Consider the following 25339-nt stretch of genomic DNA (forward strand, 5'->3'; position numbering starts at 1 on the left):
TTGAAAAGCATACATATTCCTATGGGAAAAAATGTTTTAAATCCCTTGTAATAAGCAAAAGGAAGAAAAAATGTATTTATAACTCTGTTCTCTAATGTGTTAAATAAGTGATTTTTGGCTTAAGCAATAAATAGAATAAAGGTATATATTTTCAAAGATGGAAAAAAATGAATTAGAAATAACTAATTAATAGTGGGTTAACATATTTTTCAGTTCAAGATAAAGAACAAGGCGTAGGGGAAGAAATCCAGAAAATAACAAGATATATTTAAACCCAAATATATCAACTATTGCATTAAATGGTTTGAGATAAACATTCAAAGTAGCTGTCAATACTTTTGGATGGCCCTAAACAACCTTAGCAAGGGATTTAATTTTCATCAAGTGAAGTTTGAGGCCAAATTTTGACTTTCTATTCAAAGAATAAAGTTCTCTAGCAGCCTCAAACACCTACTGTTACTATGTCCAAGCTCACTCTGCTAGCTGCATGACAGGCCAATAAATTGGAGACAAGGTGTTGAGGCAAGGAATATGACTTTATTCAGAATGCAGGCAGACAGAGAAGATGGCAGACTAAAGTCTCAAAATAACCATCTCATTAGGGTTTGGATGCCAGTTACATTTACAGCACAAAGATGGGGAGGAGATGAGGAAGTAAAGTAAAAAGGCCATAACTTTTGCAAATACCCATTGCAATGGCCAGCACTGGGGAGAGGATGTGTTAACTTCTTCTTTCTTGCAGCCATCCACATGTGGAACAGGGTCTGGATGTTTCCCTGAATAAAAGCACTTTGGTTTAGCATTCAGGCAGAGGGGCAGTGTTCCCCAAGGCAGGCAATTATGTATAGGCAATATGCTTTTAGTGAACAAAAGCAGTGGGAAGCAAAGGTTAAAGTAAAAGAAAGAGACTTTTTCTTTTGGCTCTTCCCTGTCACAATTCCCCACTGTCAATGTCCATTCCACAATCTTGTGGAAAAAGGAGTGACAACCGTTGTAATTGTTTCATCATATGGATCTTTCTAGGAGTGCCCACCATCGATGCCAGTGTTCCAAGTGTTGTTTCTTTTGTTCCTCTCTGGAAAGTGTCTCTTTTACACCTATAAACCTAAAAAAATACTCACAACCTAAAAGTTGAGAGTTATGATCTATTCAGCAGGAATTTTGAGGGCTTCAAGCCCAGGAGGAATTTAGTGCTCTTCCATGTGTGGGAAAATGCAAGAGTCTGGGCTCACTGAAATAACTCTCTTGATATGCACCTCAGCTATCTGGCACCTGTACTTTGTGTTCTCATATCCTGAGTCTCTTCAGGGTTCACCAGCTCATGTTAGAGGGCTGTAATCACTGATGACTGATGTGGCAGGGAATCTTCCATGTCTCAGATCCTCTCCTCTTGGTCAGAATTTTGGCCAATATTTGGGAGATATTTAATGATCAAATTTTGTCCCACACACTTAGAGGCTCATCCCAAATCAGGCAAAAATTCTTGATATTCCATTCCTGATGATAGTTTTTTGATTAGACTCTATCGATAATTAAAGAGTCTCTGGGTCCTCTACCTATGATCCAGGAGACATTTTCCCTTGTTGCTGCTTCCCATGCCTAGAATCACACTATTGCAATTATTTTATGTTATAAATGTAATCTGTTTCCTCAAGATGTTTAACCATAGATATTTTGTTGGAAGCCTGGTTACACACTGGGTACTGTAAGAGACAATAATCTTATAAAAGACTGGATGTAATGTAGCTAGTAACATTGACAAAGACATAGCGCAGCAAGGAGACATAGAATATAATTTGGCTTACAAAGATATATCATTCACCAAATTACCATAAGTTGTAATTAGTTTAAGGGGAAGATTTTCCATACACCTGGAAAACACAGATTTAAACAAGTCATTTTTCAGATGGAAACCATAAAAATTATAACCATATTCACCAGTTTACTCAGTGTTATGTAACTAATCCTTCTTGTTAATAGCTTTATGAAGTCATCAGGTTTCCCATTAGGATTCTTCAATTTTTTTACCCAGCTCAGCATGATGGTCTGAAAGTCAGAAACTTGTATTTAGCCAAAGCTCCTTTCTATAAATCTTCTTGAAGAGGAAGTATATTTGCAAAGCCATCAGAGTGAAACCATAACTGTCTATAATCACGAAAGACTTAAGAAGGCATGTTAAAATCTGACTACAATGCAACTGACAAAGTAATGTGGCTACTGCAGTGACATGCAATACTTTCAGATAATAACTAGAATTATGACTGATAGGACATATCAAATTTTAAGAACTCCATATACACTCTAGAATACCTGTATCATTTACCATACAATATAATCTAAGAAGATTTATTACTTATTTGACAACATCTTCCATGTAATTTAACATACCAAGTGAACGTAATTAGTTAATATCTCTCTTTGATGTGTTTCAGGGGCCCTTTGAAGTTAGCTAGAGGTCAAAGAAACTTCGTTATAATTTGATTTGGGATGTTTTGTCAAAAAAATATCAAAAGCGTTTAAAACAGTCAGATAGGATCACAGGTCATTGTAAAGCAACAGTATTCACTTAGCTGAAATAACAATAAAAGATTTCAAAGGCAAATACAGAAGAGAGCACTTAAAACGTACAGAAACTTAAAATTTGCTATCAAAGGCAGTTCAAAATCATAAGAAACCCCGTCTTAACAAAGAGAAAAGCCAAATCAAGTTTTGCACCAGCTTACTTTTAAAATTTACTTACTCAATTAAACTTATCTTAAACTTAGTCAATCCTGACCACGTGCAAAACTCTTTTCCACAAACCTTCAATCACTAAGTTTATTTTAGCACAATTCTTTCAAGTTGTCAAATGTATGGAAAGATTAATTTTAGATAGACATCCCTAAAAATAATTATTTTTAAAATTCACCTAAAGGTCTTATCTCATTTGCATTTTCTTTCCTTAAAATTTCTTCACATCAAGTTATTTTGCTTGCTGACAAATTTGCAACAGATATAACAAGATTTTATTTAGCTTGTATTAAAACTAGGCACAATAGAAGTATTATACATAATGTTGATGACTGACATCAACAAACATTAATACTGAATGTGTCTCAGTTCATGAGAACCTGAAACTCATTTAGCTTAATTTTTCTTATATTTACAATTGTTTGGTTTGTAAGTGCTTGTTTTTCTTTAAGTCAATTAAACATAGCTCATCCACAAATCAATCTCAGCAATGTTATCCAAAGACAAAGAGACATACAAGGACAGAGAGACATCATAGTTTTCATTTCAATATTTCAGCCCTGAGTCAAGTTCAGCAACGTAAAACTCATCAGTTTACAAAAAGAGGTTGAATTAAAATTAAATTTCTGGCAGATGGCACAAATCAAGCCCACTTGTCAGGATGGCTGAATTTTTATAGAAAAGACATTTAGATTTTTTATTTATCCTTGACAAGTCAATTTCTAAATTACTTTACCCTCTTTTCAAAGTTTGCATTTTAAAAAGATGGCAGAGATGAGGGTACCTGAGAAGATCAGATAGGACATTTGCACTGAAAAGGTACAGGCAAGTTTTCCATAGGGTGACTTTGTTTCCCCTTTTTTAATCTCCCCCCCCTTTTCCTTAATATTTACAAGCCTCTTAAGATAAATAGGGAAAGTAATCAATCAACTTGTTCACCACTGTCAAAACTACCTGGGGCTCCTGTGGGGAAATTAGAATCTGATGCCTCAAGTCTAAGGGAGTCCCCTGGCCTCTTTCAAGATGTCAGTGCAAGGGAAATTACCTTGCTACAGAAGTGGCTCCCAGTCCAAACTGGGTGCCCTGTTGGGTCTTAGATGATGATACAAAATAAGCCTCCTGTGCTCCAGAGGTTAACATAGAAATTTCTATTTAATCCCCATGGGTAGGGAAAACAGGAGACAGTGAATACAATGGCAGTGGCAGGGGGGTGGGGGGGTGTGTGTGGGAAGTTGGAGATACTGCCAGTGCAGCCTGCTCTTTTGCAAAACACTTCTAACTGTGAAAGCATATAAGAATTCAGTGAGCCATTCAGGGGACATCACTCTTCTGATCTTAAATATTGGGTCCACACCCTATTATAATAGTACATCATGTCTTTCTCAGTCATAGGCTCACAGCTATTTTTCACCAACTTATCTAATATATACCCCAAAGGGCTCTCATTCGGGATAGATGGAGTATTTCCAATTTTTATAAGTTCCATAACACCAAAATACAAAAGATACAAACAAATTCCAACACAAAATGCCCAAGTTCTAGCATCAATGCACACAAAACAAAGACCAAAACCAACAAGCCAGTTCCTGAAGAGGGTAGACTTACCCTACAAACCACCTAACTAGTTCCCAAATTGGATAGACTTACCCTATGAAACAAATGAACTAGTTCTGAACAAACCAGCTCCAAATCAGGTAGAGTCCAAACAAGAATTCCCCCTCCAACAGTGTACCTCAATCAAACAAATTGGCTTCTCCCATCAAGGAAAAGCCCAAACTGAGAGGGGAATATGTTCCTGGTGTGCACGTCAGAGTGACTCTACAAAATTGAGTCCGTCAGCTTGCAACAGAAAGATAAAAAAAACCAAAATAAGGCCAAGACCAAAACAAATAAATTGGGTAGACTTAGCCTACAAAATGGAGTTTGAGGACTCGCAGAAGTTGGTTGGTTCCTTGCTTCAACTGCCAAGTGCTGGGGTAGCCAGTGCCACTTCAGGGAATTTTGAAGGGAAGATCTTCAGGACAAATGGTCCTGGCAGCTGCAAGGGCCTTGCCCCAATGTTCCCTGAGGGCACACTGCTAGCCAAGAGCAGCAAGGCTCCTGGATGGCTCACCAAATTTGTTACTGAGTCCAAGTTCACTCTGCTTGCAGCATGACAGGCCAATAAAACAGAGATGAAATGTTGAGGCACTGAATATGACTTTATTCAGAAAGCCAGCAGACTGAGAAGAAGGCAGACTAAAGTCTCAAAATAACCATCTTATTGGACTTCAGATGCCAATTTCTCTTATAGCACACAGAGGGGAAGGAGATGAGAAAGTAAAGTAAATTGGCCGTAACTTTTGAAAATATCCCCTGGAATGGCCAGCATTGGGGAGGGGACGTTTGAATTTCATCTTTCTTGCAGCCAACCACAGGTGGAACAAGGTCGGCATGCTTCCCTGAACAATGGCACTTTGGTTTAACATTCAGGCAGAGGGGCAGGGTTCCCTGAGGCAGGCCATTATGTATAGACAGTATCCTTCTACTGAACAAAAGCAGTGGGAAGCAAAGGTTAGAGTAAAAGAAACAGATCCAACATGTAGTCAGATTTGGCTCTGCCTTGTTACACTGTAGATGCAGATACTACAGATATACACCACTGCCGCACAAGGCTTCCTATCCAGTCTCATCTAACCTTGGCAGGCCCAAAGAAAGCAAGGTAATGTAAAATCATCTACCCAAATAACCATCATGGGGTCAGGGAGCACTCCTGCCTATTCTGTGTCCCAGACATTGGAAACTTTGGCTTAAATTACTCAACATAGCTCACAGCTGATCCAGAAACCAAACACAGCAGGCTAAGACCCTCAGGCCCACAGATGCAAGGGCCTGCGCTTGAGGAGTGAAGGGGAAAAAAAATCATTCTTGGGGGCTCACCCCACATGTCAATTATGCACACATCCTGCCAGCTCTGCCTCCTAATGTGTCCCAGGTCATCCTCTCCTCACCATCTCCAAGGACATCATCCTAGGCCAGGCTATCATCATAAGACTCCCAACTACACAGAGAATTGTTCTCTCTCCTACATCAATTCTTCCTCCTAAGTCCCCTCTCCACCCAGAAACCAGAGAGAGATTTAGAAACAGATGATCACACTGTCTTGCTACACCCCTTCCTCAGCATCCCAGAGTAGTAAGAACGAAATCCAAAGGAGATCACCATAAAGAAGTAATCAACAGAAACATCACCAATACTGGGAAAACAGACATCTTGTGTTTCCTGATATGGTACACTGAAAAGGACAAGACAGCACTTCTGTATTATCTTGGACAGAAGCAAAACAGCAACAATAAAAACAAAAATACCACATAATCTCAATCTATTTATATGGATATCTTACTGTATTCAAAGTGAGGGAACTTTCACAAAATAGTTGGCATGCATTCCTTAAAAAACAGCAAGGGAAAACAACTTGAAGGAAATCAGAGCAACTGTCTCACAATAATGGACATTAAAGAGAGATAAGAAATGAATGTATTCTGTGATATTGTGTGTAGTTCTGGACTGGGAAGATTAGGTATAAAGGACCTAAATAGGACACTTCACATCAGTAGGAAGGAAGTTCTCTGCATTGCACTGGTATTCACTAATATACTACAGGTTCTCTATTGCAATAAAGCAAGAAAATGAATATATAACAATTCAAAAAGTGGGAAGAAAGCTGTCCTTATCTCAATTCAATCTTTTCACAACTGTCTATCTTCACCAAAATCCTATTCTGGATACCCTTTTTTGCTCTTTCAACCCATCCCAAACCCCTGTTTTTCCTCCACTGTATCTTGCTCTTTTTCTCCTCTTTCTTTCATAGGAGCATCTCATTCTAATATTCCATAAAATCTAATTACTTAGGTGCAGTTTCCATCATATACAATGTTACTTCCACTAGGAATGACTTCTTTTTATGTCTTGGGCATGAATATATCCCATGTAGTAGAATGTGCCTTACTCACAAGATTGCTGCTCTAAGTATCTGTTGAGACACTGAACAAATATGACAATAGAGATGAGCTCTTCATTTGTATCCCATTAGATACTTTTTCTAACTCAACTCATTCATTATGTCTTCATTCCATTTCACAATTGCTTTGCATAGTATGGTCATTATAACAATATTAATTCTTCCAATCCAAGAGCGTAGAATAACTTTCCATTCCTTTGTATTATCTACAACTTCCTTCTTCAATGTTCTGTAGTTTTCTTTCACCCCTCAGTTAATTTGTTACTAGGTATTTTATTTTTTCTGATGAGACTTGAAATGTTTTGTTTTTTTACTTTCTCTTTGTGACAGTTCATTACTAGTATATAGAAATGCAACAGATGTCTGGATATTTGTACTATATCCTATAGCTTTGATTAATTACTTAATTAGTTCCAAGAGTTTTGAGGTGGACACCTTAGGGTTTTCTAGGTAAACTATCTTGTTATCTGCAAACTGAGTTTTACCTCTTCCTTGCAATTTAGGTGCCTTTTATTTCTTTTTCTTGTCTGATTGCTGTGGCTAGGACTTCCAATACTATGTGAAATAGTGGTGGGAGTGAGCATCCTACTCTTGTTCCTGAATTTAGGAGAATGGCTTTCAGCTTTCCACCACTTAGTATGTTTGCTGCGGGTTTCTCATAAATGGCCTTTATTGAGATATGTTCCCTCTATACCCACCTGGATGACTTTCATCCTGATTGAATGCTAAATTTTTTCAAATGCTTTTTCTGTGTCTATTGAGATGATCATGTGATCTTTATCCTTCCGTTAATGTGGAGTATGTCATTGATTACTTTGCTCTGTCCTGGGACTGGGTCACATCTGCATCCGAAATTCGAGTCTTTCCCTCAATTTTGGCTGTCCCAGATTCACTACCAACCTGTGGCATGGAGTTAGTAGAACCAGAGCATTATCAAGTACATACATGGGATCCTTCATAGGAAAGCCATCAACATTTGTTCGTAATGAAACAATAGTCCTGTCCAGTCCCATGTGATGGGGGGCAGGGTGGTTATAAGCAGGCCTCTTGGGGGTGGGGGGTGGTAACAGGGTATCAAAATGGACAAAGTGTTCTTTGATTCCCCAAAGCTGGATACAGAGTGAAAGAGTATCACTGAGACCAGACTTTTCATGCCTGGAACCAGTCAACCTAGCACTGTTTCCCAAATCCCTGTCAGTTGCTGGGAGTTCAGAAGCAGATGAAACCCATTCTCTCACTCCAAGTTTCCTCTGTGCAAATAGTCCATTTGTTGCACAATGACCACACCAGTTCCTCCCATTCTGTTACCACTGCAAACTCCTCCAAGCCCAGTGGCATCCTCATTGGCTGCATTCATAAGGCTTTTTCTCCACTGTGAACTCTCTGATGATTAAGGAAGCTGCACCTTTGGATAAAAGATTTACCACATTCTTTGCACTCAAAAGGCCTTTCTCCTGTGTGAACTCTCTGATGTTGAATCAAGTGGCACCTCTGGACAAAAGATTTATCACAATTGTTGCACTCATAAAGCATTCCTCCAGTGTGGATTTTCATAAAGGCATTGAGGTGGTGCCTTTGGGTAAATGATTTACCATACTGACTGCAATTATAAGCCGTTTCTGCACTATGAACTCTCTGATGACAATGGAGGCCACACCTAGCTGTAAAAGATTTCCCACATTCCCTGCACTCATAAGGGCTTTTTCCAGCATTAACAGTCTCATGATAATGGAGGCCAGACCTACCAGTAAAAGATTTCCCACATTCACTGCACTCGTAAGGCCTTTCTCCTGTGTGAAGTCTCTGATGTTGAATGAAGTTACACCTTTGGATAAAAGATTTACCACATTCCTTGCATTCATAAGGCCTTTCTCCAGTATGAAATCGCTGATGATTTCGAAGGCCAGACCGAGCAGTAAAAGACTTCCCACATTCTTTACACTCATAAGGCCTTTCGCCAGTGTGAACTCTCTGGTGTATAAGAAGGTGACATCTATGGATAAAGGATTTCCCACAGTCATTGCACGCATAAGGCCTTTCTCCAGTGTGAACTCTCTGATGATATTGGAGGCCAGACCTACCAGTAAAAGATTTCCCACACTCACTGCACTCATAAGGCCTTTCTCCTGTGTGAACTCTTTGATGTTGAATGAAGTTCCACCTTTGGATAAAAGATTTACCGCATTCCTTGCATTCATAAGGCCTTTCTCCAGTATGAACTCTCTTATGCTTAAGGCAATTGGACTTGTTGCTAAAAAATTTTCCACATTCACTGCATTCATAAGTCTTTTCTCCGGTGTGAACTTTCTGGTGCTGAATAAGATTACTTCTCTGGTTGCAGGCTTTCCCATATTTGCTGAACTCACAAATCCCTTCAGTAGTGACGACTTCCTCATCCTGAACAAGTATGTTTACATGGCTGAAGGCTTTCTTGCCTTTTTCCCAGCTCTGATGAATATTTCCGTTGTGAAAAACAGCTTCACACTCATTACTTTTGTTTAATTGCATCCTGGTATTAGCGGTCTGTTGCTGAAGTCCCATGTTGGCCACGAATTCCTTCCCAATCTCACTGTACATAGAGAGAATCCCTGATGCATTGACTGTGAAGCTCTTCAAAAATGTGGGTCTCCACACATCACACTGGAGGGGTTTCTCCCTAATGTGCTGCTTCTGGTGCAGTTGAAGTTTTGCAGTGAAATACAATTGTTTCCTGCATGCCCCACATGTGTATGCTTTCTGTGTCCTATTTGCTCCTTGCTCTTCAGCCAAGTGCAAAATGTCTCTCAAGACTGGGACACACATCTTACAGGGCTGGGCCTTCTCAGGAGATGAACCTGCCCTGGGGTTCCTAATCTGTGAAACTCCCTCCACACATATGTTCTGTTCAGAAGGTGTCTCTTCATCCTTGACTGTGTGCCAAGAATCTGAAAACAAAGAAGTGATGGTGAAATTCATGTTGACATTGTTGGGTGGGAGTCACACCATCACAACTGTATGTCTGACATATGAAAGAACCAATCCACAGGACTGTGCTCAGGAAATGGAGTTGGGGTCAAATTGAGGAAGAAGCTGCTCTGCATTACTGGAACTTAAGTTCACAAAATTGAGGAGGCCTCACCAAGTACAGGACACAAGGAATGGATGTGGCCCAAGGGTGAAAGGCGTGTTCTATAATTCACTCCTCTATCAATGGCTTTCACCAGGACCACATCTGCTGGTGACCTGTGATACTGTGCACAAGTGTATGTCCAGGCCCCAGAAAGTCTGAATGAAACAGGCAGTTGGTATTCATGGAATATTAAAGTACACCCGCCTAATGCCATTAAAACATACCAGCACAATGTCAGAAAGTATGATAGAAAAAACATTCTTAAGACTACATGAAAGAAGTGGCTTCGAGAGGTGGTAAGGAATAAATCCCAGGTTAGAGTCAGAATAAAAATAAGTAGTACTAGAAATGACAAGTTGGCAGAGTGCCAAGAACAGAGAAAAGACAAAAGAAGTGATTTGTGGCCACTGGCATTGGCACTAAAACACTAGTTACAGAAGATATGTTCCTGATATGACTTGAACACAGACCTTATTTCAAGCCCTCTCCCAGCTGCCATTCATCTTGGCCAGACTACCCCTGAGGTTTTTTTGCTGAAACCAGAGTCATGTCCCTCCCATGAATCCCCAATGACTCTCCACTCCAGTTGAATGACTTCATGGGACACAAATGATACAAGTCCTAATGTAAAGTCAGGATGGGTGAATGACCAATACTAAAAGAACTAAACACAAAACAAACAAAAGAATGATAAACAATACAAAAAGAAACTTCAGGGACTTCTCTGGTGGTGCAGTGGTTAAGAATCTCCCTGGCAATGCAGGGGACACAGGTTCAATTCCTGGTCCAGGAAGATTCCATACACCATGGAGCAACTAAGCCTGTGCACAACAACCACTGAGCCTGCACTCTAGAGCCCGAGAGCCATAACTACTGAGCCCATGTGCTGCAACCATGCTCCACAACAGAAGTCACCACACTGAGAAGCCCTCACACAGCAATGAAGAGTAACCCCTGCTCTCCACAACTAGAGAAAGCCCACACACAGCAACAAAGACCCAACACACCAAAAAACAGTAAACAAATAAAGTTCTTTAAAAAGAAAAATCAGTGGAGCCAGAGGGAAGGATGTACAGTGGATGGAGTACAAAGTGTTAGGAATCATCTCCCCACCTGATTTTAAGGGTCAGGGTCTCTTTTCCCACTCTTCATTTTTCTGGTTTTCCCTTTTGGGGAGTGAGATATTTAAGGACTAAAACATTCAAAAGCAGCCATTTATATGGGGAAATTTCAAAAGTCAAAGCACATCCCTGTGAAAGGCAAGTGAAAAGCACTTAAGTTTATACCTCATGTTGATATCTAGGAAAGAGTCACCTAAAAACATCAAAAACAAAGAGAACCCCCCTGCAGCAAACCCTGGATAAAGTAAATACAGGAGGTCCACAGTTACAATATCATAAAATACAAATATTTAATTTTCAGTGACAAAAATTCACTAGGCATACAAAGAAACAGGAATGTATGATACAGTCAAAGGAAAATAACAAATCAACTACAACTGTAACTTATAAACAGATACACAAAGAATAGATGATGAACTAACTATAAAAACTTTAAAAAAAAACTGTGTAAAAGATGTTCAAATACTTTTTAAAAATGGAGGGAAAAAAAGCCTGAACAAAGTGGGAATAACAATAAAGAGATAGAAAATATAAGTAATTTAAAAAAGGAAACTTGGGAGCTGAAAAGTACAACTGCTGAAGTGGAAAAAAAAAAGAAAAGAAAACACTAGAGGGATTCAAAACAGTAAAACATATCATATTTGTGGATTGACATGAATATAAACATCCAAAAAAACTCCAACCAGGATAAACTGTGAGGCCCATACTGTGGCCAATTATACTAAAACTGTTGAAATGCACACACAAAGAATCTTTAAATCAGTGAGAGAAGTGACTCATTCTAGACAAGGGAACCCAATGAGCACATTTCTCATCAGAAATCTGGCCAGAGTCCCTCCCATGAGGAAGTACACAGGAGGCTCCTAGATAGCTTCCTCCACAAGAGGGCAGACAGCAGTATCAAGCAGTATCAGCAGTATTTCGTCTTGCAAAACTGAAAACCACAGCCACAGAAAGATAGAGAAAATGAAAAAGCAGAGGACTTTGTACCAGATGAAGGGACAGGATAAAGCCCCAGAAAAACAACTAAATGAAGAGGAGATAGGCACCCTTACAGAAAAAGAATTCAGAATAATGATAGTGAAGATGATCCAGCACTTTGAAAAAAGACTGGATGCAAAGATCGAAAAGTTTACCAAAGACCTAGAAGAATTAAAGAGCAAACAAACAGAGATATTGAACACAATAACTGAAATGAACAATACACTAGAAGGAACCAATAGCAGATTAACTGAGGCAGAAGGGCAAATAAGTGATCTGGAAGACAGGATGGTGATCATCACTGATGCAGAAAAGAATAAAGAAAAAGGGATGAAAAGAACTGAAGATAGCCTAAGAGACCTTTGGGACAATGTTAAACGCACCAGCATTTGCATTATAGGGATCCCAGAAGGAGACGAGAGAGAGAAAGGACCTGAGAAAATATTGGAAGAGATTATAGTTGAAAACTTCCCTAACATGGGACAGGAAATAGCTACCCAAGTCCAGGAAGCACAGAGAGTCCCAGGCAGGATAAATCCAAGGAGAAACACACCAAGACATATATTAGTCAAGCTGACAAAAATTAAAGACAGAGAAATGCTATTAAAAGCAATAAGGGAAAAACGACAAATAACATACAAGGGAACTCCCATAAGGTTAACAGCTGATTTCTCAGCAGAAACTCTGCAAGCCAGAAGGGAGTGGCATGATATATTTCAAGTGATGAAAGGGAATAACCTAGATACTCTACTCAGCAAGGATCTCATCCAGATTCGATGGAGAAATCAAAAGCTTTACAGACAAGCAACAGCTAAGAGCATTCAGTGCCACCAAACCAGCCCTACAACAAATGCTAAAGGAACTTCTCTAAGCGGGAAACATAAGAGAAGAAAAGGACCTACAAAAACAACAACAAAACAATTAAGAAAATGGTAATAGGAACATACATATTAATAATTACCTTGAATGTAAATGGACTAAATGCACCAACCAGAAGACACGGACTGGCTGAATGGATACAAAAACAAGACCCATATATATGCTGTCTCGAAGAGACCCACTTCAGACCTAGGCACACATACAGACTGAAAGTGAGGGGACAGAAAAAGATATTCCATGCAAATGAAAATCAAAAGAAAGCTGGAGTAGCCATACTCATATCAGATAAAATAGACTTTAAAATAAAAAATGTTACAAGAGACAAGAAACGATATTACATAAAGATCAAGGGATCAATCCAAGAAGAGGAGATAATTATAAATATATAAGAACCCAATATAGGAGCACCTCAATACATAAGGCAAATGCTAACAACTATGAAAGAGGAAATGCAAGGCAGAAATAGAGACACAGGTGTAGAGAACAAACACATGGACACCAAGTGGGGAAAGCAGGGAGGGTTGGGGGGAAATGAATTGGGAGATTGGGATACCAAATTGTACACTCTAAATATATGCTGTTTATTGTCTGTTAACTGTATCTCAATAAAAGTTCTTAAAAAAAAAAAAAAAGAAATCTGGCCAGAAGGCAGCGGGCTGATACATTCAAATAGTTGAAGGAAAAAAAATCTGCCAAACAAGAGTCCTACATCAGGGAAATTTATCCTTCAAACATTAAGGAGAAAAAAAAGGACAAACAAACAAACAAAAACCCCCCAAAACAAAAAACAAACAAACAAAAAACAAAGGAGAAATTAACATATTCCACTGTAAACAAAAGCTAAAAAAGTTTTTTAACACTAGGCCTGCCTTTATCAACTGCTAAAGGGGGTTAAAAAAGTAAACAATAATTGAAAATTATTTGAAGAAATTATGGTCTCTGATAAAGGTAAATCCATAGAAAATTATAAAAGCTAGTGTTATTGCAACTTTATAACAGCACTTTTTTGTTTTTCTACATGAATGCAGAGTAGAATGCATTTTTAAAAAGTCTTAAGTTAAACACATGTAAGTATGTAAATTTGTAAGATGAATACTTGAAAATGGTGGGGATAGAACTGTACAGAAGCAGAGATTTTTTTTGTAATTTTATTGATGGTAAGCTGGTATAAATTGGAATTAGTATGCTGGTAGCTTTAGAATATAAAATGTTATCTCCATGGTAACTACAAATAGTCATATAATATACACAAAGGAAATCAGAAGACAAAACATTTCACTAAAAAATTTTAAATACAAAAGTAGAAAATAAAAAATAAGGGACAACAAGCTCTAAGGCATATAGAAAACAAAGAGCAAAATGACAAAAGTATCTCGTAGCAGTAACTGCTCTAAATGTAAATGGATTAAACTCTCAAAGCAAAAGACAGACTGACAAAATAGATTCTTAAAAATGATCCAACTGTATGCTATTGACAAAAGTCAATTAAGTTGAAAATGAAAGGTTAGAAAAAGATATTTCATGGAAATGGTAACCAAAAGAACACAGCAGTGGATATTATTCATATCAAACAATAAAGATTTTAAGTCTAAAAAGAGTACAAAGAAGGACATTATATTTGAACAAGAGATTCAATATTACAAAATAAGTATATCTATTTACACACTTCATAATAAGTCATCAAAAGATATAAAGAAAAACCTGACAGAATCGAAAGGAGAAACAGACACTTTTACTATAACATAGGGACAGTTCAATGCTCCACTCTCAATAATAGTTAGGAAACAATAGTTTAAATTAGATAAAGATCATACAAACTACCCTCTCTAACTGCAAGAGAATGAAGACAGAGATTGAACACATACGGAAAAGTGAAATATTCACAAATTTGTGGAAATTAAACAACATGCTCTGAAACAACCAATACATCCATGAGAAAAAAAAATGACAAGGGAAATTTGAAAATACTTACAGACTAATGAAAACAAAAATATAGCATACTGAAACTTACAGGATGCATAAAAAGTAGTACTAAGGAGGAAATTTATATCTATAAATGCTTACATTAAAAAAGAAGAAATATCATCAATCAACAACTTACCTTTACAACTTGAGAAACTACAAAAAGAACAAACTAAACAAAGTCTTCTGACAAAGAAAATGATGAAGATTAGGGAAACAAAATAGGCAGAACATTCTGTTCTTAACAAGGCCTGACCTCAGTAGAAACTACTTAATCAGAGCCTAATGTACTGTTGTTATATCAGAGCCTAACAGACCTGGGAAAAAGTAAATACCCAACTCCAATCCCCTTTACCCATTCTGTCTCAACTAAGGGAGGGAAAATTAAATTGAGAAGAATTTGTGAAGTTCAGACACACAAACTCATTAAAGACACACAGACTCATTAAAAGATTGAAAACTATATATAATATTAATGCTAACATCAATAAGCATGCTTCCACTTGGCACATCTTACCAACACATCAATAAAGACCTATTTACAATGGCTCCTTTTAGGTAATACATCATGCCAGTTATCAAGGAAAAATTTAAGGCAAACTAAAAGGCCAAAAAACAAATTTTGAAGGGTCAAAGGAAGCTTCAAAATTAGAATCAGATACCACAAGGAGGGACTTCTTTCCTAGGGGTCCAGTGGTTAAGTCTCCATGCTTCTACTGCAGGGGGCAATGGTTCAATCCCTGGTCAGAGAACTATGATACCAAATGCTGTGCAGTGTGGCCAAAAAAGAAACAAAGAAAAAAAGAAAGAAAAAGATACCACAGGGATGTTGGAATGATCACACTGATACTGTAAAACAATTATGACTAATATCCTAATTAATGCCTAATAAGGGGTACACCAGACAGCAGAGAAGATCAGAAAGGTAATGTAGGCAGAGAGATGAAATTCCTGATAAAGAACCAAAACGAGGGCTTCCTAGGTGGCACAGTGGTTAAGAATCCTCCTGCCAATGCAGGGGACATGGATTTGATCCCTGCTCCAGGAAGATCCCACATGCCACGGAGCAACTAAGCCCATGTGCCACAACTATTGAGCCCATGTGCCACAACTACTGAAGCCCATGCATCTAGAGTCTGTGCTCTGCAACAAGAGAAGCCACAGCAATGAGGAGCCCACGCACTGCAACAAAGAGTAGCCCCACTCGCCACAACTAGAGAAAGCCTGTGTGCAGCAATGAAGACCCCACACAACCAATAAAAAAATTTATTAAAGAAAAAAGGAACTGAAAGAACATGGTAGAGATCAAAAAAGAACAGAAGAGAAATGAAGAATGACTGTGATGGGCTTATTGAGACTGGTCACAGCTCAGGAACGAATCTCTCAGCTTAATGTTCTCTTAGTAGAAACTTCCAAAACTGAAAAGCAAAGAGAAAAAGGAAGGAAGGAAGGAAGGAAGGAAAGAAAGGGAGAGAAAAGAAAGAAAAAAGAATATCTAAAAACAGGGAAACAACTACAAAAGACTTAACATACAGATATGGAAACATCAAAAGGAGAAAAAGAATAAGGAATAGATAAAATGTTTGAAGCAATAATGATGGAGAATTTCCACCAAATTAATGTCAGACACCAATGCACAGATCCAGGAATCTCAGAGAACATCAAGCAGGTTTAATGTCAAAAAATTACACCTAGGAATATCACATTCAAATGCAAGGAAAAAAAATGTTGAAAGAAACCGGAGAAATAAACACTTTAGGCATGGAAAAGCAACAAAAAGAATTACATTTGAATTTTCAGAACTAATGGAGACAAGAAGAGAATGGGGTGAAACCTAAAGTTTGGGGTGGGAGGAGGGTGTTGGCTGACATCAGCCTAGAACTCAGAATGTATTAAAATTACTTTTCTACAGTGATGGTGAAATAAAGGCTTTCTTAAACATACAAATATTGTGGGAATTCATTAAGAGAAGTTCTTCAGAGAGATGGAAAATAACATAAATCAGAAATTTAGGTTTGGGACTTCCCTGGTGGTGCAGTGGTTAGGAATTTGCCCTCCAGTGCAAGGGATGCAGGTTCGATCCCTGGTCAGGGAACTAAGATCCCACATGATGCAGAGCAACTAAGCCCACGCGCTAGAACTTCTAAGCCCGTACACCACAACTAAGATGACTTCATGCTACAACGAATGATCAGAAGCCTGCCCACCACAACAAAGAGCCTGCACACTGCAACAAATGATCCCATGTATCACAACTATGCCCTGGCACAGCAAAATAAATATTTTTTTAAAAAACAAAAACCACACATGATCCCATCAATAGATGGAAAAAAATGATCTGATAAAATCCAAAACCAATTTATGATAAAAATCTCCATCTCCTAGTAAATTCAAAATATACAAAAACTTTAACTTAATGATCCAAATAAAACCCTACAGGTGGCTTCCTAGGTGGCACAGTGGTTGAGAATCTGCCTGCCAATGCAGGAGACACGGGTTTGATCCCTGCTCCAGGAAGATCCCACATGCCGCAGAGCAACTAAGCCTGTGCACCACAACTATTGAGCCTGTGCTTTAGAGCCTGTGAGCCACAACTACTGAGCCCATGTGCTGCAACTACTGAAGCCCATGCGCCTACAGCCTGTGCTCTGCAACAAGGGAAGCCACAGCAATGAGGAGCCCGCGCACCACAATGAAGAAGAGTAGCCCCCACTCACCGCAACTAAAAAGAAAGCTCACACAGCAAAAAAGACCCAACACAGCCAATAAAATAAATAAATAATTAATTAATTAAAAAACAAAACAAAACCCTACAGTTATCATCATACTTACTAGACAAAGACTACAAGCTTTGCAACAAACATAAAGAAGGCAACAGGGACTTCCCTGGTAGTCCAGTAGTTAAGACTTTGCCTTCCAATCCAGGAAATGCAGATTTGATCCATGGTTGGGGAGCTAAGAACCCACATGCCTGGGAAGCTAAGATCCCACATGCTTTGGGGCCAAAAAACCAAAAAACATAAAACAGAAGCAATATTGTAACAAATTCAATAAAGACTGTTAAAATGGGCCACATCAAAAAAACACTTTTTTTAATTAAAAAAAAGACAACAATGAAGTACTATTGTATAGCACAGAGAACTTTATTCAATAACCTACAATAAACCACAATGGGAAAGAATATTTTTAAAATACTGAATGTATCCATGTATAACTGAATCACTCTGCTGTACAGCAGCAATTAATACAACACTGAAAATCTACTATACTTAAAATTAAAAAATAAATACTTAAATAAAATGAATAAATTAAAAAAAAAAGAGGGGCAAGTATAGGCCATCTTACCACTCCTTTTCACCTTTATACTAGAAGTCATACCTAATTCAGTGAGATGAAAAACGTCTGTGAAAGGTACATATATTTTAGAACAATTAATCAATAAATAAGACCAAAAAAAAAAAAAAAGAATTAGAAAAAGAAATCAGCATCTCTTTATTAGATTCCTGTAGACTTATATTAACAATGTAATATCTTTGAATTTCAGTACACCCTTTACTGTGATGTTTTTATAATGATATCAACTAATCTATTCTTTTTTTGATGCAGGGTTAATATACATAAGTCAAACACTTTCCTATATACCATCAATGAACAAGCGAATTTGAAATTAAAAACACAATACCATGTACCTAAGTATCACCACAAAAAAAGGGGGGAGGGGAGTAAAAGAGAGAGAAAGAGAGAGAAAATGAAATACTTAGTTATAAGTCTACCAAGACATGTACAAGACCCACGTGTGGGAAACTATAAAACTCTGATGAAGAAATCAAAGGACTAAATAAATGGAAAGATATTTCACAGACATAAATAGGAAGATCCACTATTCTCAGCTATAGATTCACTGAAATCAAAATCAAAATCCCAGCAAGCTATTATATGGATAAACATATTGACCCTAAAGTTTATATAGAGAGGCAAAGTCCCAGAATAGCTAACACAATTCTGAAAAAAATAAAACTGGCAGACTGACACTACTCAAATACAAGACTTAGTACGTATAGTAACCTAACTAGTGTGTTACTCTTGAAAGCATAGAGAAACTGGTAAATGAACAGTACTGACAGCCCAGAAATAGATACATAAAAATAAACTCTACTGACCTTTGACAAGATGAGCAAGTGCAATGCAATGGAGAAAAGGGAAGTCTTTTTAATGAATGGTACTGGAACAACTGTACATCACATGACAAAAAAATGAATCTAGACACAAACTATACACCCTTCACAAAAGAATAACTCAAAATGGGCCACTGACCTAAATGTTAAATACAAAAGATCTTAAAAATCAGTAAGAAAACAACCCAAATACAAAATGAGCAAAATAACAGACACGTCATAAAAAGAAGATATAAAAATGACAATTTACCACACACAAAGATGCAAGGAAATGCGAATTAAATTCCAAAGAAGATACCATTATACAGCTATAAGAATGGCCCAAATCCAGACACTGACAACACCAAAGGCTGGTAAGGGTGTGGAGCAACAGGATTTTCATTCCTGGCTGGCTGGAATGCTTAGCGGTATAACCCACTTTGAAAGACAGTATGGCAGTTTTCTACAAAACTAAGCATACTCTTACATCATCCAGCAATTGTACTCCTTTGTATTTATACAAAGGAACTGAAAACTTACACTGACACAAAAACCTTCACACAGGTGTTTATAGCAGCTTTAATCATAATGGGCAAAACTTGGAAGCAATTGAGAAGTCCTTCAGTAGATGAATGGCTAAAGGTGATATATCCGGAGAACAAGAACATTATTTGGAGCTCAACTGGAATGAGCTATCAGCTCATAAAAACACATGCAGAAAATTTAATGCATGTTCCAAGGTTAAGAAGCCAAGATGAAAAGACTACATACAGTAGGATGGGACTAATGACATTCAGGAAAAGGGAAAACTATGGAAACTGTAAAAAAAAAATCAGGCACAAAAATAAAAACATAGATCAATGGAACAGGATAGAAAGTCCAAAAAAACCCACACACCTATGGTCAATTAATCTACAACAAAGGAGGCAACACTATACAATGGAGGAAAGACAGTCTCTTCAATAAATGGTGCTGGGAAAACCGGACAGCTATATGTAAAAAGAAATTAGAACACTCTTTAACACCATACACAAAAATAAGCTCAAAATGGATTAAAGACCTAAATGTTAAGACTGGACATTATAAAACTCCTAGAGAAAAACTTAGAACACTCTTAAATAAATCACAGCAGTATTTTTTTCAATCCATCTCCCAGAATAATGGAAATAAAAACAAAAATAAATGGGACCTAATTAAACTAGAAAGCTATTGCACAGCAAAGGAAACCATAAACAAAACAAAAAGACAACCTACAGGATAGGAGAAAATATTTGCAAATGATGCGACCAACAGGGATTAGTTTCCAAATTTTACAAATGGCTCACATGGCTTAATGACATAAAAGCAAATAACCCTATCAAAAAATGGGCAGAAGACCTAAATAGATATTTCTCCAAAGACATACAAATGGCCAAAAGGCACATGAAAAGATATTCAACACCACTAATTATTAGAGAAATGAAAATCAAAACTACAATGAGGTATCACTTCACACCGATCAGAATGGCCATAATCAGAAAATCTACAAACAATAAGTGCTGGAGAGGGTGTGAAAAGAAGGGAACCCTCCACCCCCATTGGTGGGAGTGTAAATTGGTATAGCCACTGTGGAGAATGGTATGGAGGTTTCTTAAAAACTGAAAGTAGAGCTACCATAGATCCTGCAATCCCACTCCTGGGAATATATCCAGAGAAACACATGGTCCAAAAGGATATATGCTCTCCAATGTTCACTGCAGCACTGTTTACAATAGCTAAGACATGGAAGCAACCTAAATGTCCATCAGCAGATGAATGGATAAAGAAGATGTACTACAGGGCTTCCTAGGTGGCACAGTGGTTAAGAACCCACCTGCCAATGCAAGGGACATGGGCTTGATCCCTGCTCCAGGAAGATCTCACATGCGTGGAGCAATTAAGCCCATGTGCTACAACTATTGAGCCTGTGCTTTAGAGCCTGTGAGCCACAACTATTGAGCCCATGTGCCACAACTACTGAAGCCCATGCACCTAGAGCCTGTGCTCCACAACAAGAGAAGCCATGCCAATGAGGAGCCCACATACCACAACAAAGAGTAGCCCCCGCTTGCCGCAACTAGAGAAAGCCCGTGTGCAGCAATGAAGACCCAACACAGCCAATAAGTAAATAAATAATAAATAATTAAAAAAAAAAAAGAGGTAGTACATATATACAATGGAATATCAGCCATAAAAAGTGAATGAAATAATGTCATTTGCAACAACACTGATGGACCTAGAGATTGCCATAACTGAGTGAAGTAAGCCAGACAGAGAAAGACAAATATCATGATATCACTTATATGTGGATTCTTAAAAAAAAAAAAAAAAAAAAACAGATACAAATGAACTTATTTACAAAATAGAAACAGACTCAGAGACTTAGAAAAGAAACTATGATGACCACAGGGGAAAGGTAGTGGTGAGGAATACTTAGGAGTTTGGAATTGACATACACACACAACTATTTTTAAATGGATAACTGGAGTTCCTTGGTGGCACAGTGGTTAACAATCCACCTGCCAATGCAGGGAACACAGGTTCAACCCATGGTCCGGGAAGATCCCACATGCCGTGGACCAACTAAGCCCGTATGCCACAATTACTGAGCCTTCACTCTAGAGCCCACGAACCACAATTACTGAAGCCCAATTGCCTACAGCTGGTGCTCCACAACAAGAGAAGCCACCGCCATGAGAAGCCCACACACCACAACAGAGTAGCCACATTCAGCACAACTAGAAAAAGCCTACACTCCACAACAAACACCCAACACAGACAATCAATCAATCGAAATTCATTTATTTAAAAAACAAAAACAAGAACCTACTATATAGTACAGGGAACACTGCTCAATATTACATAACAATGTAAATGGGAAAAATAATTGAAAAAGAATAGATATATGTATATGCATAACTGACTCACTTTGCTGTATACCTGCAATTAACACATTGTTAATCAACTATACTCCAATATAAAATAAAAGGTTGGAAAAAAAAGAAAAGAAACCATGACATATTGGTGAATACATATCATTTATACATTTATCAAAGCCCATGGAAATACAAACACCACAAGTGAACCCTAACACAAAATTCAGATTTTGAGGGATAATGATGTGTCAATGTAGTCATCAATGTTAACACTTGGTTGGGGGATTGTGATAAAATGCAATTCCTCTCAAAAATCCAATGACATCTTCAAGAAACAGAAAAACTCATCCTAAATTTCATATGGATTCTTAAGAGATTCTATATAGCCAAAGCAATTGTGAAAAACAAATAAGCTGATGAAATCACACCACCTGATCTCAAACTTTACTACAAAGCTACAGCAAGTAAAACAGCATGCTATTGACATACATGCAGATATACACTCCAAAGAAATAGAACAGACACTAGAGAGTCAAAAACTACACTCTCATATATATGATCCAATGATTTTTGACAAGAGGGCCATTGCCAAGCAATAAAGACAGTCTTTACAACGAATGGTGCTGGGAAAACAGGATATCCACATGCACAAGAATGAAGTCAGAACCTTACCTAACATCATATACAAAGTCAATCAAAATACATCAAAGGCCAAAATGTAAGAGCTAAAACTACAAAATTCTTGGGAATTCCCTAGCGGTCCAGTGGTTTGGATGCCGAGCTTCCACTGCAGGGGGTGAGGGTTCGATCCCTGGTAGGGAACTAAAATCATGTAATGGGGTGGGGCCAAAAATGAAAAACAAACAAACAGAAAACTATAAAATTCTTAGAAAACACAAAGGAGAAAAGCTTCAAAATGTTGCATTCAGCCATAATTTCTTGAATATGACAACAAAGGCACAAGCAACAGAAGAAAAAAAGTAGAAAAACAAGACCCCATAACAATGAACTATTGCAGTTGCAAACTTTAACTTACACAATGTTGTGACAATTATAATTCAGCACACCCAGGGAGAAAAGGGAACATCTTCTGTACATCAAACAAAACAGTAGAAGGGCAGCCAAAGACTGGGAGAAAGTATTTCTAAATCAAATATACAACAGGGAATGAATATCCAGAATATATGGATAAAGATTAGAACTCAACAACAACCAAAATATCAACTCAATTAAAAAATGGAAAAATGATTTGAATAGATATTTTTCAAACATACCCAAATGGCCAATAAGGACACCATTAGCAAAATGCAATTAAAATGGTAAAGATATACCACTTCACACCCGTTAGGACAGCTATCATGAAAAGAACAGAAAATAACAGATAGTGGTGTGGACTTAGAGAAATGAGAAAATTGGAAAAGGGTCTTGCAAGAACAGCTCATAGTCTGCTTTAGTAGTAGGCATGTCAGTGACAACAAAAAGAAACGTCAGGTACAGAAATGGAGCAAAACTTGGGTACTATGGATCTGGACCTTCACCTGGCCAAAGAGAGGGCAAGTTAGGAGAGATCTACCAGGCTGATTGCAACACTACTGAACCTGAATCCTCACCTGCAAGACTTTGGGGCTACTGCTGTTCGGCACTAAGGAGTAGGGATGCACTCTGCCTAGCCATAGTAACCACAACACACAACCAAGCAATTGAAGAAGAAAGCACTGCCCAGGGTCCAGATGTGAGGATAGAGCTGCCCTTGGGGAAAAGGAGAAAAGCAAAGCCTAGCTCAGAGGTTGAGGGTGGGTGTGAGGGCCTTACCCAGCATGCATACAAGTGCAAAGTTCTCCAGCATGACATCAAGGTACAGGTGTATCTGAACCTCATCAAGAAGACACCATTCCTTCCAGGAGAAGTACACGGCCACATCCTCAAAGGTCACACTGCCCTGGTATAACAGAAACAAATAAAACCATGAACAGTCTCACCCCTGAACACCCACAATCCATCTTCCCACACATCTCCCCTACTGTCCAACCAGATGGAGCCTCTTCAGACCTGGGGAAAAAAACCTCCCTCCTCAGAACTGAACCTCCCATTGCCTCCAGAATAAATAGCCAGTCATTTCAAGTCTAACTCCAGTTCTTCCCTGTTTATTTTCATCACAAAAAAGGAGACCTGCACATACCTAAACAAACTCAGCCTCACCTCAAAACACTGCCACAGGGACTTCCCTGGCGGTCCAGTGGTTAAGACTCCAAGTTTCCACTGCAGGGGGGACAGGTTCCATCCCTGGTTGGGGAACTAAGGATCCCGCCCACCACGTGGGGTGGCCAAAAATCCCCAAAACTACGGCCACATCCCAATACCCATTTCAGCAGTAATCTTCTACACCTCCTTCCATCGGTGGTGGGAAACTAGAACACCCTCCATAGAACCCGGCCTGCACTCAGGACCCTGAACATGGGGTTTCCTAGGGTCCCAAAACCAAAGGGCAGGGAGAATGGCAGGTGAAGAGCCCAAAAACCCTTCCAAATAAACAGACTGTGTCCGTGAGGAGTCAGAACAAGTGAGGAGACTAGTACAACCTCCATTTACCAAATGTGCTTTTGTAGCCATCGGAATCTATGGGGAAAGGCAGGAGATGGAGGAAAGTGTCCATGGCGGTGCTCCAGGGGATCAGGCCTTCCCTAACACCCTGCCGGTACCAGAGCCAGGTAACCTCAGGCTGACTGGCTAACCTCTCCTCTGGGCCTCCGTCCCCAGTGCTACCTCTTACCAGTTGTGACTTTGGAAAAGCCACAGCTTGCCTCTGCCTCAATATCCTCACCACCACCTTACAGTCTGTGCTTCCACTGAACAGGCTTTGGAGAATTTTCAAAAGCCTAACCAACTTCATGTCCTTCCTGTGCTCAAAACTCTCCACCGCTCCCAGGGCCCCCAAAAGAAACGTAAAACCACTCATGTACCCCTCCAGGTGCAGCCTGCCCTCAAAGCTTGTTCCTCTCAAAAACAGGATGGACTCCAGGTTCCCCGAATGTTTCTGCTTCAGCTGCATCTCCAAGCCTCACTCACAGCACATTATACTGGTGGTCAGAAATAGGGACACCACCTCTGAAGGCCTCACTGTCCTGAACCAGGGGCCTCTCACTCGGAGCGTTCGTATTTGGGTGGGGAAACGGGCAGGGGAGAACTCGGGGCATGCCGCGTTTACCTGAGCTGGGTCCCTCAGCGCAGCCGCCGCCATCATTGCTCCTGGGCGGAGAAAAATGGCGACAGTCAAGGGACCGGGTAGGGCTTTGCACAGATGCACCCAGCAGGCGGCGTCGTCCTCGACCCACAGGGCGTCCCCTAAGCAGTGCCTACAAAGCCTCCGCCTGCACCTTCTTGGCCTGTCAGTTCGCAACCAACACCACACACCCAGAATTCCCGACCAGCTCCATAGACTAGAGAGCAATCAAAATGGGCGCCGGGAAAACTCCGGAAGTTCCTCTCCCGAGGTTCGCCCTCCCGGCAAT

General features: G+C 39.0%; 1 protein-coding gene across 1 annotated transcript; it reads right to left on the bottom strand.

The window, feature by feature from the left end:
- Nucleotides 1–285: 285 nt before the first annotated feature.
- Nucleotides 286–25279, bottom strand: LOC130842942 (zinc finger protein 211-like). The gene is given in 4 exon segments (XM_057719525.1): nt 286–8094; nt 8096–9654; nt 23643–23769; nt 25036–25279. Coding segments are annotated over 4 exon segments (1746 nt in total). The 5' UTR covers nt 25072–25279; the 3' UTR covers nt 286–8070.
- Between the last annotated feature and the right edge of the window lie 60 nt (nt 25280–25339).

The sequence above is a fragment of the Hippopotamus amphibius genome, unplaced genomic scaffold (genome assembly GCF_030028045.1).
Source record: "Hippopotamus amphibius kiboko isolate mHipAmp2 unplaced genomic scaffold, mHipAmp2.hap2 H_1, whole genome shotgun sequence".
Classification (NCBI taxonomy): domain Eukaryota; kingdom Metazoa; phylum Chordata; class Mammalia; order Artiodactyla; family Hippopotamidae; genus Hippopotamus; species Hippopotamus amphibius.